General features: G+C 47.8%; 1 protein-coding gene across 3 annotated transcripts in view; it reads left to right on the top strand.

Annotated features, from left to right (window-relative positions):
- The window catches only part of DNMBP (dynamin binding protein), a 49,422-nt gene that overhangs the window by 25,433 nt on the left and 8,046 nt on the right, over window positions 1-15,943 (top strand). For all 3 annotated transcript variants that reach the window (XM_033149923.1, XM_033149924.1, XM_033149925.1), the window contains 3 exons: window positions 13,507-13,700; window positions 14,476-14,575; window positions 15,742-15,889. In XM_033149923.1, the coding sequence (XP_033005814.1) occupies window positions 13,507-13,700; window positions 14,476-14,575; window positions 15,742-15,889 (442 nt within the window). The remainder of the gene's footprint in view (window positions 1-13,506; window positions 13,701-14,475; window positions 14,576-15,741; window positions 15,890-15,943) is intronic.

The following is a 15,943-nucleotide window of genomic DNA, read 5'->3' as shown; positions in this document are numbered from 1 at the left end:
TCTCACTTCCATCGCCTTAACCACTCGGCCACCTCGTCGTGGCCAGTCCATCGCCTTAACCACTCAGCCACCTCGTCGTGGCCATGCTTGCACTTGCCTTAATAGGAGTAGCTTACAGGCTTTTCAGTAACTCTTGCAAATTTGAGCTAGCTATTTCAGGAACATAGAAAGCTGCCTTCTGCTGAATCAGACATGTTGTGGATGTTGTGGATTGAGCCTCCAGGCACAAGAAATACTCTACCCCTGAACTGCAGCCCTTTCCCCATTTTGGTGTGGTTAGTTTCTATTCCTTATGAAAGGTGACTGAATTGCAGTGGGACATGTTTCCTGTTGGGTTCTACTCTGCATCTCAAGCTAGCAGCATCTTACAGCTTCTGTGGAAGTCACCTCAGGTCAAGCAAGGTTATTGTTTTTTCCTGTGTTCAAAAGCAGCAGGAACCACCCAGTTGTGTTCTTCAGCAATTATGCTGAAATGTGGGGTGTACATGGAGTGTTGCAAATGAATGTTGTTGCTGTTATAGCACCATCAGTGTACATAGTGCTTAACTTTAGCAAAAAGGAGGCTCTTTCCCTCTGGGTTTACACATCCGTCGCCCTCCCCAGCAGACTCCTTTTGGCCTTTAGAGTAGCAAGACAAAACTTGGCACAGTGGAAAACTGGTGGGGCAGGCTTGTTGACTGCTGTTGCTGCTGCTAGTGGGAGCCTCTGCTGCTCAGTGTTCCTGCAGCCTTGTCACCATCTGGACCTGGGCTAGAAAAGGGAAAGCAGAGTTAGCTGTCATCAGGCAATTGATAATCTGTACTAATAAACAAGATATCTGAGCTAAGATATCCCAAATTCAGCTGAAATTCCAGTTTTTTAAAAAACTGAATTTTGCATGCAACTGTATGCATATTAAGCAACTTTGCTTATTGGGGTTCATTTATAATGCTTCTGGAAGTCACTGGGGAGTGCTAAATAGCTACAGATAAAAAGTTTATTTTTACCTGGACCTTCAACCTTGCCTTTTCAGGACTTTAGATGTGGCCTCTTCTAGTGGGTGGGACGTGTTTGTTAGTACTATTTTGTAAAAAGCTTTGAAACAACAAACTACTACTACTACTACTACTACTACTACTACTACTACTGTTACATATGAAGGACACAGAAGTCCCAGTCACGGACTACTTAAAGTTTTACTTGATGCTCCTTCCCTCTGTTCAGGCACATGAAAGTTTATTTTAGCAGCCTTGATGTCTAGAAAATGCCTTTCCAAAAAACCTAAAGGATGATGGAAATAATCAGGGTGTTAAGTTTGGTGGCCAAACCAAATTCTGTACTTTGCAGAATAGGCACAGACCTTGCTATCTTGGAGAATCTATAGGGAGTAAAGCCGGTGGCTGTAGCAGGGAAGAGGGGGCTGCCGATGGAGTCGGGTGGCTGGTGGTGAGCTCAGCAGATAAGGAACCCACAGTAAACAGCGTGGAGATCCTGTGTATGGTTGGTGGATGCAATAATAGGTGGGATTTGTTTGATATGCTGCAGGGCTGGGTATCACTTAGCCACATGAACTTTGGCTCCTGACATTCTTCAAGGGCGAACAAGAGGTCAGAAAACAGGCACACTTACAAGAGAGTCTGCAATACACTAATTAGAGCTGTGCCAATAAGGAAAACTAAGTCCCTAAGCCAAGCATAAGGAACTTTTGGCCCTCCAGATGCTGCTGAACTACAACTCCCATCAGGTCCAACTAGCATGGCCAATGACCAGGGATGATGAGAACTGCAGTTCAGCGATATCTGGAGGGTCAAAGGTTTCCCACACTTGTCAAATATCTCTTTTCCCCCTATCCGTTCAACCCTCCCACTGAACAAATATGGTCGTACCTATGGGTTACGTACGCTCCGGGTTGCGTGCTTTTCGGGTTACGAGCTCCGCTAACCCAGAAGCGCAACCCGACGTGCACGCGATTTGCGCATGCAGAGTGTTTTTCTCTGTTTTTTCGGTTTTCCCCGGGGTTTTCGGTCTGCGCATGCGCAGAACAAATTGTTCGGGTTACGTCCTTTTTGGGTTACGTACTGTAACCCGGAACGGATTAAGTACATAACCCGGGGTACCACTGTATGTAGAAAACAAGACTGCTGAATGTCTGATGTCCAGGCTTGATTAATGTTGTATGTAAACACGTGGGTAGGATACACTTTGGGGAGCCACAGCTGACTACAGTTTCCTGGTACCTGTTTAGCTTCCAAATGTTATGTGTGCTCACTGAGAGAAACACAGTGGATAAGTGACATAAGTGGCTATTTACATGACGAGTCTGTATTGCTGTATTTGTATAATGCACCTTTCCCTGCTGATCTGAGCAATTAAGGAGAGCTGGTCATGTTACAAAGGCCTAATCAGGCTGCAGGGATCATAGTTCAGGTGCCATAGATGATGGAGCTTGGTTTTGAGAACCCCAAGAGTACACTCAGATGCACATCATTTGGACAGTGGAACTGGTATGTGAAACCTACTCAACACATTTTGTTCAATCTTTTACAATCTTCTCTCCAGGATTAAGCTCAGTTTCTGCAAGAGCTGGGTGGGCATTTTGCTAATTAGCAGGAGCTTATGACCTCACAAGCCCACCTTCCCGTAATTCCCTTCCTGGAGCAGCTTTTCAGCTTTTAAAAAATGGGGAGGGTGGTGACAGTTAGGAGAGAAATGTAGTTTTAATTGCATAAATATACATAAGATGCTTTAGCAAAAATAAAGGCAAATAGCCTCATTAGAAACATAGGAGGAAGAGGTGCAAGTAAGGAGGTCTCAGGGTGTCATTTCTTCTGCATTTTGAAACAAACAAATTCTGACTTGCATTTCCATAGGCATATAATGCCATTCTTCTGTTTTATTGCATTTCTCCAAATTCAGTGATTCAGTCCTCTGATTTCAGATAAAATACATAGTAAAGCGTGCATTTTAAGGTGGAATGTGTACTAAAATACCTATTTTGTGAGGGAAATACATTCAGAAATAACACACATTTTTGTGTGTAAAAATAATAATAATAATCACAGATTGACATGGAAATGGGACAGACTTGTGAATAAATATGTGCTACAGACACAGACAAGAATAGATGGTACAATGCCAATGACTGGATCAGTGTTTGAGTTGCTGATATGTCTGCCCGTCAATTGCTTTATGAATGCAGGAGGAATGCCAGCCTGGCTCAGTGGGAGAAAAATCCATGCCAAGCCTGTTTTTTTTTTGTTTTTTTTGTTTAAAGCTACATTTGTGCTTGTGTCCTGTCTTGCTTAGATGGTCAGCAGCCCATCTTCTCCATCTCTGTCTCTGCTTTGACTGTCCGTTATAGTCAGAAAGTAGTCAGGAAACTAGCTTCAGTCTGCATGATGACCTCAGCCTTTGCTTCAGGCCACAAAAAGGCAGAGGCCAGCCTCGTTGCCAAGATTTGCCATGTCATGCGTTTTGTTGAGGGCTCACATACATATGCTGCATGCTTGAGGTATTAGAACCATGGTAGGATGCACAGAGTTTAAGGGCTGCAATAGCGGAACTGAACTTCCCCCATCTCTCATCTCCCCTGCAGTGCACCCCCCCCAAAAAAAAAACCTCAGCTCTGGAAGGTTGAGGGGCACTGGAGAAGATCTTGGGGGCACATTGGGGGAGGAGAGGAAATGGAGCTGCTGCTGCACCAGTGCTGGTTCTGCTCTATATACAACCCTTGATATGTTTCATGCTGGACACGGGTGGCGCTGTGGGTTAAACCACTGTGCCTCTTGGGCTTGCTGATCGAAAGGTCGGTGGTTCGAATCCCTGCGACAGGGTGAGCTCCCGTTGTTCGGTCCCAGCTCCTGCCAACCTAGCAGTTCGAAAGCACGTCAAAGTGCAAGTAGATAAATAGGTACCGCTCCGGGGGGGGGGGGCGGTAAACGGCATTTCCATGCGCTGCTCTGGTTTTGCCAGAAGCAGCTTAGTCATGCTGGCCAAATGACCTAGAAAAAACTGTCTGCGGAAGCAGACAAACGCCAGCTCCCTCAGCCTTTAAAGCGAGATGAGCGACGCAACCCCAGAGTCGTTTGCGACTGGACTTAATTGCCGGGGGTCCCTTTACCTTTATGTTTCATGCTAGGCATATCCCATTGTGAGGAACACTGCATATCTAGCTAGCCTTCCCTTTAGCTTTTTCCTGCCATGCCACCCAGCAAGTTCCAGAACCACCAGAGTTATCTTGATTTTCTTTAGGCAAGCAACTTGGTATCTGCAACCTGAAGTACAGTTCTCGCCCTTCCGATGTTTGAAAAGTGTTTAGGCACTTCTTAGTCATCCATTGCTGGAGGAAAAATGCAGAAATGGTGATTGGTTCTCCCCGTGAGCAAATGGGTGCAGCCCTTATCAGTCCTTGCTAGACTAGCTAATGGAAGTTGGCGGTTTTAATCTTTTCTCAACTAAAGTTTAATCCTTCCTTAGCCGTCTGTCCATCTGGCTCCGCACTGCTTATATTTTTCTGTAACCCTTCGGTAGTCCAGCCTGGCCACAAAAGGCCCAAAGAGGTTAATGAATATATTGCTTAAGTATAATGCTAAGTTCTCCCACTTCCTGAAACAATCAGAAATCCAGAGGCAGGGTTACAGGGTTTAGTTTCCTTTGGAGGCTTATGCTGTCTGTGATCTCTTTATATACTAATATACAAGCACAGGTTTTGTAAACAGAGAAGCAGGCTCCTCAAAACAGGCTGCCAAACTACTAATCCTGCATCAGGCTGTAAGAACAAATGTGTGGACCCCTGCAGCTTTCACAGTAGTTTCCATCCAGCTGAACTCCAGCTTTAACTGACTTTCTTTTTCCCATATTCAGACATTGCTTCTCCCACTCTGAAGGGTCTCCCCTTCCAAAGTCTGAGGAGAGAGCGTTCCAGTCAACAAGGAACGTTCTTTTGTTGAAAGTCCCTGACTATCCATTAGGTTCAGGGATAGTGAACCTGTGACCCTCCAGATGTTGTTCGACAACAACAGTTATTCCTGATCATTGGGTCTGATGAGAGTTTAATAATATCTGGAGTTCCACATGTTCCTTAGCCCTGTTTTAGCTGTCTGGTGATAGACATGCTCACAGTAATCATCAAGGCAACTAAACTCATAAAAATAATTGTGCAGAAAGTGCTCAGGGCTTAGGTTAGTGCTCAGTGTTTAGATTAATGTCAGTCGATGCCAGCTGAGAATGTGGACATAGCCTATGAATAAGTTGGGGTGATTCACCCAGATGTTGAAAAACATAGGGGACAATATCAAACCATGTTGTCATGATACACCATGAGGCATATCTGCAATCTACCACCTGGAACCTTTTCCTTGTTTTTTTAATGATTCAACTCTCCATGACATGAATAACTCCCAGTGAGTTTCAGAGTTGCCATTCTTGGATAAGGTGAATGTGTTGTGTCATTTAGCTCCATGAGTTTTTGGATGAAACTGGTGGGCAGGGGTGGACAACCTGTGACCCCCGGCTTAATTTCATGTAAGCGGCAAGAAGAGTAGGTAATGGGAAAAAGGAGTGGCAGAGGAAGAGACGGGGAGGGAGAGAGGTGCCCCACCCACCTTTGGTTGTGTCCCTACACACTACCAGTATAAAGCCCCTGACAGATGTGCACCTGGGGGGATGTAGCCCAAACAGGGAAGAGCAAGAGGCTTCCCATCTCTGATGGCTTCTAGATACTGTCCAGTTGACCCATGCAGGGCTTTTCAGTGGTCATTCCCCTTTTGTGAAACCCCCTCCCTAATGCAAAACAGTTAAAAACACCCAAAACACTTTGAATATCTGAAAACATTTAAAACCAATAAAATGCAGTTACTGATTTCAAGGTTACTAACATTTGCTACTCGGAACTCCTTGGGGAGGAAGGGCAAGATACAAATGTAATAAACAACTAAGTCCACGTTTGGTCCTGAAATCTCCTTGGTCGTTTTGGTGGATCATCTAGGCTTAGAAATATACAGGGGGAATTTAAGACTGTTGATTCCTCTCCATCTCTCAGCTGCTTTCAGATACCACTTACATTGGACTTTGGGGTTGTTTTTAATTATCTGGGTGGGCTGTCTGACAAGATTGGGAACTGGAGGCATACTTTGCTGTGGTTCTGTTTCTACTTTTCAGGCAGGTCCCAGATGATAGTGTTGAGTGACTGCTGCTCTGCCCAGCGGTACTTATTTTGAGAATTCCAGCCTTTGTGTCCCTCTTGGCTTTGAACATCTACATGAGGCTGCTGGGAGGAGGAGCCAGGGGATTTGGAGTGAACCTGAGGCCTTCCAGGTGTGGCTGAACTTCCCATAATCCCCAGTGGTTCGCCATGCTGATTGAGGCAGGGTGTTTGAGGCCAGGTGAGCTTCCTTCCTGAATGTGGATGGTTGAGGACTGTCTGACTGTTGCAGGGAAGAAGAGGAAGTGGGTGACAGAACAGAATATCCTGGAAAGGGGTGTGCCTGGCTGTTTGGAACCCTGGAGCATTTTGGAGTGCCTTGTTTTGTTCCAGGTCCCACATGTGCTCTCATGAATTTATTACCCCAGTATCTGAGGCGGGAGGACCAGGGTGCCAGCTTCAGCTATTTATCCATTGTCTCTAGTTCTTCTAGATGCCTCCCACTGTAGTCAGTCTCTCCTGCTGAGGCTGTTTTTGTTTTTTGCTTTCTCTTCTCTTTTGCTCCACTGCTGCAAGGCAACAAAGCAGCCAAGTCTGAAACAGAAACTTGCTTTCATTTGGAAATGGCGGCAGCTTGTGTGTCACACCAATGGAATGTCCTCTGTCCTCTGGGTCATGGTTTCCATGTGCTGGCCAGATGCCCTGGGAATTACTTTCTTCAGAGGCAGCAGCGGTTACTGTGACGGGCTGCCACACTGTTTCTGGGTACTTAACGCACCACACAGCCTTATTGCACATTCCAGCAGGGCCACACCTTCTTGGCCTGGTTTTCGCAAACAATGCACCTGCTATTGGATGCTTGAAAAAAAGAGAGGTGAGTGAGAAGAGGGTGGGCAGGGCAATCAAGTCAGTGGCTGAGGCAGCAACAACAGGGGGCTGCTCCTGCTTGGGCCTCTTAGGAGCCCTGTTTGCGCTCCCCCACCCCAGCAAAAGAAGGCAGCATGTTCTTGTCTGGGCCAGCAGACTCCATCAGCTTTTTGTTTAGCCAGTTAAATCTTTCCTAGGTTCTTCCAGTAAAAGGGATCTGCTTTATTTTCTACTGCCTTGTTTTCTGGCAAGACACCTGTGCCATCAAGGCAATATATTGTGCAATGATGAGCAAATCTGCATCTGTTTATTAAGCCTGCGTTCCTGATTTGTTTGCAAGGAGACTAGACGATGTTGGCTCTCCATTCTGATTTGTTTGCAGGGAGGTTAGATGATGTTGTATCAAGCAAAGGTTGCCCATGCTTTCCAGCTCATGTGGCTGTCACTTTGCTTATCGCAAGAAGCGGGTTTGTTGTGCAGTATGCGATTGAATCCCGTCCAAAAATAGTGATAGCTCAGAAGCATCCTGTCATACAGCCATCAAAGGCACCAGAGCCAGTCAAATGAAAGGCAACTTGGAGGCTTGGAAGGAGAAACCCTGCAGTTCTATGTGTGGCAATAACACACATGCACCCAGGTTATTGCTAGGCACTTATAGTATAAGGCATAGGCACATAACACAAATTTGTACAAATTTATATGTACAGTGAAATTAAGGAAGAGGGTGGCTGGAGTCTCACCAGCATAGCTGTCAACTTTCCCCTTTTTAAAAGGGAAATTCCCTTATTCTGAATAGGATTCCTCGCAAGAAAAGGGAAACGTTGACAGCTATGCTCACCAGTACTGTCCTCTGCTACACACTCCAACCACTCTAAGTTTTTAAGGGGAGGGGGGACAGGAGAGATGCAGCCTGCTGCTGGGGTTTGGGCTCCCTGAGCCAGCCACTAACCCTGGACAGCTCAGTTGGTTAGTGTTGTGCTGATAATGCCAAGATTGCAGGTTCGACCCCCATATGGAACAGCTGCATATTCCTGCATTGCAGGCAGTTGGACTAGAATGGTCTTCAAGATCCCTTCCAACTCTACAATTCTATGAATCTATGTCAGTGTCCCTGGCAGAGGTGTAGGAAGCCACTCGGGCACCCAGAGCGGCAAACATGACATGCGCCGTACGTAGCAATGCTGCGCATGCGCACTACGTAGCAGGTTGGATCTTCTCATGCGGCTGCAGCCGTGAGCAGAGGATCCTGGCACTGTCCATATGGTGCTGGAGCGGCGCCGCCAGCAAACCACATGCCTTGTCACCCCCGGAGATGTGGCACAGGGAGTGCGCCGCCCCACCGCTCCCCCGTTGCTGCGCCCCTGGGCCCTTTTGAGGAGAGGATTGTGGCTCCTCCTCCACAGCTACTGAAAATCTTTCTGAGGACCTTGTGGGGCAAAGAGTTCTTTTGCCTATCTGTGCTGCTCCTCCTACGATAGAACGTTTCAGCTGTTGGCTGGAGAGCTAGCACTGATCTTATCATGCAGATAGTAACTGTACCAGAGAAGCATGATGGTGAGCTGCAACCTTCTATCTGAATGGAATTTAGTGCCTCCCAGGGAAAGAGCCCAGATACCATGAGGCCCCTGGGATTACAAAACCAAAGAGCAGCCTGTTCCCATCCATCAGCCCAAGGGCTGCTGGGTTGTGTGGCCTTGGAAGCGCATGTGTATCATTGCAACCTGTTGTAAGCAACCTTGAGAATTGTTTGATTGTGAAAGGCAGGGTGCAAATCTTCAGGCTTAGTATCTTGACCCCTTATTTTGAAGCTATGCAAACAGGCCCAGGAGTGGTGGGAGTTGCACGGTTTGGTGCAGGTAAGCGAGTTTGCTGAGCAAGTGAGGAACAGTCCATGGATGAACAATGCGCCTGTGTAAAGCACACTGTAGCACTGTGATGCCTCAGTGCCTTGTGAATTCTGCCCTTTTGGGATGGCCTTCTTCCAGCCCTTTGTCATACTACTGTGGAATGACGCATTAGCATTTTGGGCTGCCTCACTATGCACAGCAAGATTGTGGTTGAAAGGGCATGCATGTGTGTTCCTCTGCCAAGAACAGTGTTTGTCACACAGGCAGTGGGAGTAGGACTTAACATGCATGCTGATCAGCTTCCAGCCCAGGGAGAACAGCAGCCCAGCCAGTAGCAGAGACACAGAGATGGGCTCAGCTCATCAAAATTCAGCTCACGCTAACAGAATCGTGAGATCTGGCACCCAAATCGGGGTGGGGGACGTCAACCCTGTTCATTGTGCCAGCTGACTATGTGCACATTGGGGTTGGCTTTATTTGTTTACCTCCTGTAAACTGTTGAGAATAAATGCATGGTGTGTTTTTTAAAGACCAGTTTAAACGCAGAGGCAATGGAACATCTTCATTTCATATGAACAAACAAAAGAACACAGTCTCTTTGAATTCAGGGAGGGAGAGAAATCGCTGTTGAGAAGTGCTTGTTTTGCAGGTTGTGGGGGTCAAAATATATACATGTAAGGAATTAATTGGAAGGGAAGAGGGAAATCTTGTTCTGCTTGATAAAGTCTTCTTCAACAACCACAGAGGGAAATGCATGCCTTTCCGTTGGCATCCCTGGTTACTACTGTATTGTGAATTGCTTGTTTGCCTAACCAAACATTGCACAAGTGCCTCTCTCTCTCTACGCGGTGGTTGGAGCTGATGGGACACAAAGGAATGCTGCGGGGAGAGGAAGAGTCTGCTGGATGTTTTCCCTTTAAAAAAGAGCAAATGCCTGGGGAATGCCAGGCCTGGGGGTTGCTGGGCCCCAGGAATCAGCCTGTGAACCTGAGCCAGGGGGCTGGCCGGAGTCAAGACAACAGCAGGTGAGATAGAAAACCAGGAGCCGGCTCTGCCCTGCCCAAACTTCCAGGAGCTGCGCCAGACTGGATGGGCACCTGTTTTTGTCGGCTCTTCCCAGTTCCGATTCGATTCGCCCTGGGAAGAGGGCTGCTATTGTCGCCTCCCGGGCAGGCAGCCACGCCCTCGTTGTGCCCCAGATTTGGCAGTGATTGCGTGGAAGGGCAAAGGCGGCAGTGGGTCATGAAGACACAGGTATGGGCGGCGCTGTTTTCCTGCTGCTGCTGCTGCCGCCGCCAATTTTCCGGCCTCCTCCTCCTGCCGCTCTCTTTTTTAGCTTTGCCTTGCGGTCCCAGGGGTGCTGAGCTGTGCAAGGACTTGCCTGGCACCTGGTCCCTTGAGTCTCCCGCGCGTCCTCCCTTTTCCCTCGGCGCAGCAGCTCAGCTGCCTAGCAGGTTGGCCTTCTGCTCGCTCTGACCCGCAGCAGACTTTGCGCCAGGAACCAGCCCGGGGGACCTTACGAGCGCAATCGGAGCGGGTAGCCAGACTGGGGAGGCGCCTTTGCAAAAAAGGAGGGAGGGTCCTTCTCCACTCCGGAGCCTCGGATTCCCAGCGCCGGGCTTTGGCTCTGCTCGACCCCGGGTGGCCGCTCTTTCCCTTAAGACCATTGAGATGCTAATACCCGAAGTGCCGGGAGTCGTGGGCTGGGCTGGCTGGGGTCAGTTTCGTCTGCCTACTACCCTGCCGATTGCGCGATGGGTCCCCATCTGGAGCAGCAGCAGCAGGTGGGTCCGGGGATGACTTCTGAGCTTGGCTTGGTGAGGAATCTGGGGAGGGACTGGCGGGGGTCCCCCCTCTCGATACCTCCCCAGCTGCTGCTCCTATCCTGCGCGGTGCTGGATCGGAACCGATCCTCTTTCTCCACCACCTGCCTGGACGGCTATTACCCAGAGCCACGCCCCCTCTTCTCCCCTCTCTCCTGCCGCCGCGGGGAGGGAAGTCGCAGCCTTAGCCCCACGGACGCGGCGTGGAATGCTGCCTCTCGAGTTTGCCGCGAGTCCGCAGCCGGCGGCAGGCCGGGAGGACGAGAGCTTGAGCCGCGCATTGCTGCCTCTTGCACGGTTTTCTGCATAACTCCCCCTGTTGTTTCCCTGTTTCGACGCCTATCGCCTTCCCGAGCGCTTTGTGTCCCTGCCAAAGTGGGCTCTAGCTGTCGAAAGTTCACCCGGCAGTGCTTTTGTATACAGAGCCCTTGTTGTTGTTGTTGTTCTACTACTGCTACTACTACGGACTTCATTGCTATTGTGGAATGAAAGGTTTGCTCCAATTCCTCCTTAACCTGCGCTTTTCCTAACCCTTCCCCATCGCGTGGTTCTAAGAATGGCTAGTAGCTCCCCCTCCCCTTCCAGTGGACGTGTGTGCCTTTGTTTAAAAATCAGGCAAGGCATGCCAAGTGATTTGTGGGCTGGGGAATCTGGGGATGTCTTCTGGCTTAGCAGATGGTTGCAAAAAAGGATAGGATCTCGCGTTGCCCATTCTCTCAAGTCTCCTAGACAACAGTGGTGTGTTGAGTCTTGCAGTAGTAAACACAATTTTAGTTTTACTAGCTCAAACCAATGACCCATCCAGCCCCGGCGTTTCCTGTCCCCCAGCAGCAGCAGCAGACATAATGACCCAGTTGCTTCAAGGAACTTTGTATGTCTTCTTGTGCTATTACAGTAGGATGCTATGCTTGTCTGTTCAGAAGTAAGCCCCCTGGAGTTCCGTGGGACTTACAGGTGAGTGTGTATAGAACGGCAGCCTTAAAGTACCAGTCCATGGGCATGTGAAAGAATCAGGAACATTCTTTACCCTAGTAAATCGTGAGCAGTAAGCCCTGTAGCTTAAAGTGACAGGTGAACAACTCTGCCTGTGAATATGTGGTGAGCATTTGCTCTAATTATTATAGCTCTCAATGTTTTGAAATTTTTGTTAGCTTGCTTGGATCCTTTACAAACTCATTTTTGTCTGTTGCTACTGTTGGTGATTGTCCCTTCTGGTGGCAGACAGTTCCATAGGTCAGCTGCATCTGAGAGATACCATGTACTAATTTAATTTTTAACTGGCGTAGTGTATCATTCTAGAGTGATATGAAGAAATGAAGTGTATTTCCTTAGTGTATTTTCTTTTTCCAGTCTTCCTATGCCAATGCAATGCTTAAGTGGAAAGGCTTAAAATGAACTTTGTATGCTTCAGAATGAAACCTTACTCTCTTACAGTGCAATCCTATACATGTGTACTCAAAAGTAAGTCCCACTGAGTTGATTGAGGCATATATATTGCAGTCTAAGTGGGTATAAGATTGCAGCCTTAATCCTCCTTTTTGAGCCTGAGGATTCAAACCTATGTGTGCTTCCTTGAGAGTAATGCCTGTTGAACTTTGTATACCTTGCTTCTGAATAAAAGGATTGGGTTGTGAGGAGTTCTGATCTTTTTCTCACACCTTTTTTGTATTACATACATGGCAAACTCCTGCCTATTGCTCTTATACTAGTTTGTTTACAACCGGTGTAGCATGGGGTGACTGAAATGTTGTAGGAGGCAAGTATTGTTTTTAAAACCTTTTTCAAATTACCTCAAATGGGTACAAAATAAGCTCTCTCTCGCTCTCTCTCTCTCTCTCTCTCTCTCTCTCTCTCTCACACACACACACACACACAATGTCAGTCCATTGGCCCATCAATCTGGCAACAGCTCTGTAGGGCGTCAGATGGGATCTCTCTCACCCTACTTGGAAATGCTGCAGGTTGAACCTGGACCTATTGCATGTGAAGCCTGTGGTCTGCCACTGAACCACAACCCCTCCCTCAGATGTTTTGCTTGCCTTGTGGCTGCAGTGCATTGGATTGGGGGGGGGGAATCTGAACTGAGCAGCCCACAATTGTTGCACAATCTTCTTAAATAATACAATTAACCCAGTGAGAAATATGTGGGGCATAAAAGCATGCATTTTAAAATGTGTTGGTTAGGCAGCCTCTCTTTTGGCTGGCTCCGTCATGACATGCTGCTATTGGAGGACTTGTACCTTCCACAGATATCGTTTCCCTGACTTGTGGGATGTGTGGCCATGTAGCCGTGGTCATTCAACTTGATAACCTCTTTGTCTAACCTAGAGTGTAGCCAGTGTGGTGTAGTGGTTAGAGTGTTGGACCAGGACCTTGGGAGACTGGGTGGCTTTGGGGCCAGTCGCTGCCTCTCAGTCTAACCTGCATCACAGGAGGGAGAGGACCACCTACACCACCTTGAGCTCATTGGAGAAAGAGGTGGGATATAATTGCAATAAATCCGTAACTAGCACAAAGGCAAGGGGGCAAGTTATTTCCCCTTTCCCTCTCAATTACGTGCCACAGCCAGCTAGTCATCACTGACTGCAAACCCTGTCCTCAGAAGGTGGGAGACTTGCCGGGAATATGTGGGTTTTATTGCTCGTGTGTTTCTGGCGCTTTCCTCCTACCCTGAAGCCAGCAGTGAGGAGGCTGTCCAGAACTAAAAGCCTCTTTCATCCGCTAGGAAGCCGACTGAGAGTCATCTGGAGGCTGGATTTGGCCCATGGACTTCCAGCTTGCCACTGCTGCTTTATAAGGAGCTGTTGGCTCGGATGCTCCGTCCTGATCACATTTGCTTCTCTTTCAGAAATGACTCTGCTCTCCTCCCAGCCGGCATCACTGGAGTCTGCGGCCACTGCAGCCACCGCTCCTAACCCAGAGCAAAGGATGTTGGAGAAGAGGGCAAAGGTCATTGAAGAGCTGCTGCAGACAGAGCAGGATTACATCCGGGACCTTGAGATGTCTGTGCAGATGGTCCTGGTGCCGCTGCAGGAGGCACAGGTGGGAGTAGCCAGTTTGTGGCAGCCAATGGTGGGCTTTCAGTTGGCTTTTTTTTGCCAGGGATGGGGTGTGACTTAGCAATATTTGGAGCCATTGGATATGGAGGGTTGGGCTTAACCAGAGATATCTGCCTTTAATTCTAAGCATACTGTCTCTCAGCCTAACCTACCTTGAAGGGTTGTTGTGAGGAGGAAAGGGGGTGCTATATGTGCCCTCGACTCCTTGGAGGATAAAAATGAGATAACAGAATATTGGGTGAAATGGAGGTGCTGATGGATGACATTCCCTGGAAGGTGTGATGGGTGCACAGAACAAATGTTTAGGTCTGGGATAGAGAATCTATTACCTTATTGAATTGTATTAATCATTTTGATGAATGGTGGTTTTTATATTTTCTGATATTTTGAATTACTATAACTGCATTGATTTGTTTTAACCATGTTGATGAATTTGATGTGAATTGGACTCTGGAGAGCCACAAATTCCCCATTTAGGTGACGCTTAGGAGCTGGAAGGGCTGCTTTCAAGCCTGTGGGTGCTCATGCTGGCAGTGCTGATGCCAGTTTGTGTATATACTGGGATGTCACTGGGCATCAAGACATGGAGAATTCTGGTGTTCTCCAACAATGTTTTGTGTCTTCAGAGAGAAGGAAAGCTGCCAAGGACTAGCTCATTCGTGTGAGCAGGGTGTGTCCTTGGGAGTAGCCTATCTGTAAATAAGAGTCCTCTGTGAAAACAATTTCCTTTTGCTTCAACACACTCCCTTGCTTCCTAGGTGCCACAGGTAGACTGTGAGGGGCTGTTTGGGAACATCCACGGCGTCATTGCCTTCTCTAAGCAGTTGCTGAGCACCCTGAAAGCTGCAGATGCTGTTGGTAGGTGCTTTGCCCAAAACTTTGGGGCATCTCTGACCCTAGGAATGAGTGGAGCAAAGGATGCTGGTTAAAGTGGTCATGGACAAAGGCACCAGTTCAAGTGGTCTATTCCAAAAAGTCCCATGCCTGGGTCTGACTTCCCTTTGTTTCCTTAATCTATAACCAGGCCTCTTCTTTTGAGGTCTCCTGACTTCAGTAGGGCTGGGATAGAGTCACTGTTCCTTTGCCAGCCTACAGCCTGATCTATATGGAGTCTGGCATATCAAAGTCCATTAAAAGGTTGCACAGTACAGCCCAAGGCAGGCGCCACACCTTCTTCTCTGCTTGAAAGCAAAAGTAATTCCAGATGGCTTGAGCAAGTGAATCAAGCTATAGGGAAAGGTTTTTTAATGGGTCACCAGTCAATAGGGCATGAGGAAATAATTCCTTCCTGCTTTGGGGGCTCTAGATATGGCAGTTGCTTAGCCTTCAGCCTGTTCTTGGTTTCTCGTTTCATGGTGTCCAGGATGGAAGAGGGGACAGCAATTTGCTGGTGGGTGTAAGCAAAACCCACCCTCATACTCACGAGCCACATGCATTTGCGTTTGTTTATTTTTTATTGATGACCCAATAACACAGTTATCTGAGCAGCTCACAAAGATAAAATGATGTAATACCATATTAAAGATCACAGCACAACTGCAGTGTAAAAATTTCCAGCAGAAAGCAACATAAAAACCAAATATGCAGTAAGTGGGATAAAAATTCCAATTTTAAAATCTCAAGTTTTTAAAAAACCTGGGAGAATAAGATCTTCATCTGGTGTTGAATAAATTGTAAAGAAGGTGCTACTCACCTCACTTTACATGCCTGGGCCACATGAAACAGGGCCACTAAGGTTTGGGCAGGTAGATATCAGAGGAGGCAGATCTTTGAGGTATCCTGATCCCAAGCCCTTGAGGGCCTTATACATAAGAGTTTATCTCAACATCAGTATAGCCAAAGGCAGAGAGATGTGTTGTTGGGCGCCTATGTGTAAGTGTTGGGTGACACCCTGTCTGCTCCCCCACCCTTCCTTCTGGTTTTGCTGCAGTGTGGGAAGGGAATATTGTTACTGGCTGGCCATTAAGAGCCATTTCCACCAGGAAGAGAGCTGCTGAGTGACATGTGCCTTTTCTCCCCTGGAGGGCCAACATTCCTGGCATTTCGGGCTGAGCTGGAGGATGTGTACAAAGTCTACTGCCAGAACCACGACGAGGCCATCGCCCTTCTGGAGGCCTATGAGAAGGATGAGCGGGTCCAGAAGCATCTGCTGGAGTCCCTGGAGAGCCTCAGGTGAGAGGGCAGCTGCCTGGGCTCTCTTCTCTCAATCCCACACAACTGCTGTGC

This window comes from Lacerta agilis, chromosome 5, assembly GCF_009819535.1.
Source record: "Lacerta agilis isolate rLacAgi1 chromosome 5, rLacAgi1.pri, whole genome shotgun sequence".
Taxonomy (NCBI): Eukaryota; Metazoa; Chordata; class Lepidosauria; order Squamata; family Lacertidae; genus Lacerta; species Lacerta agilis.
The sequence above is the reverse complement of the archived record's forward strand: the minus strand, read 5'-3'. Positions and strand labels throughout refer to the sequence as shown.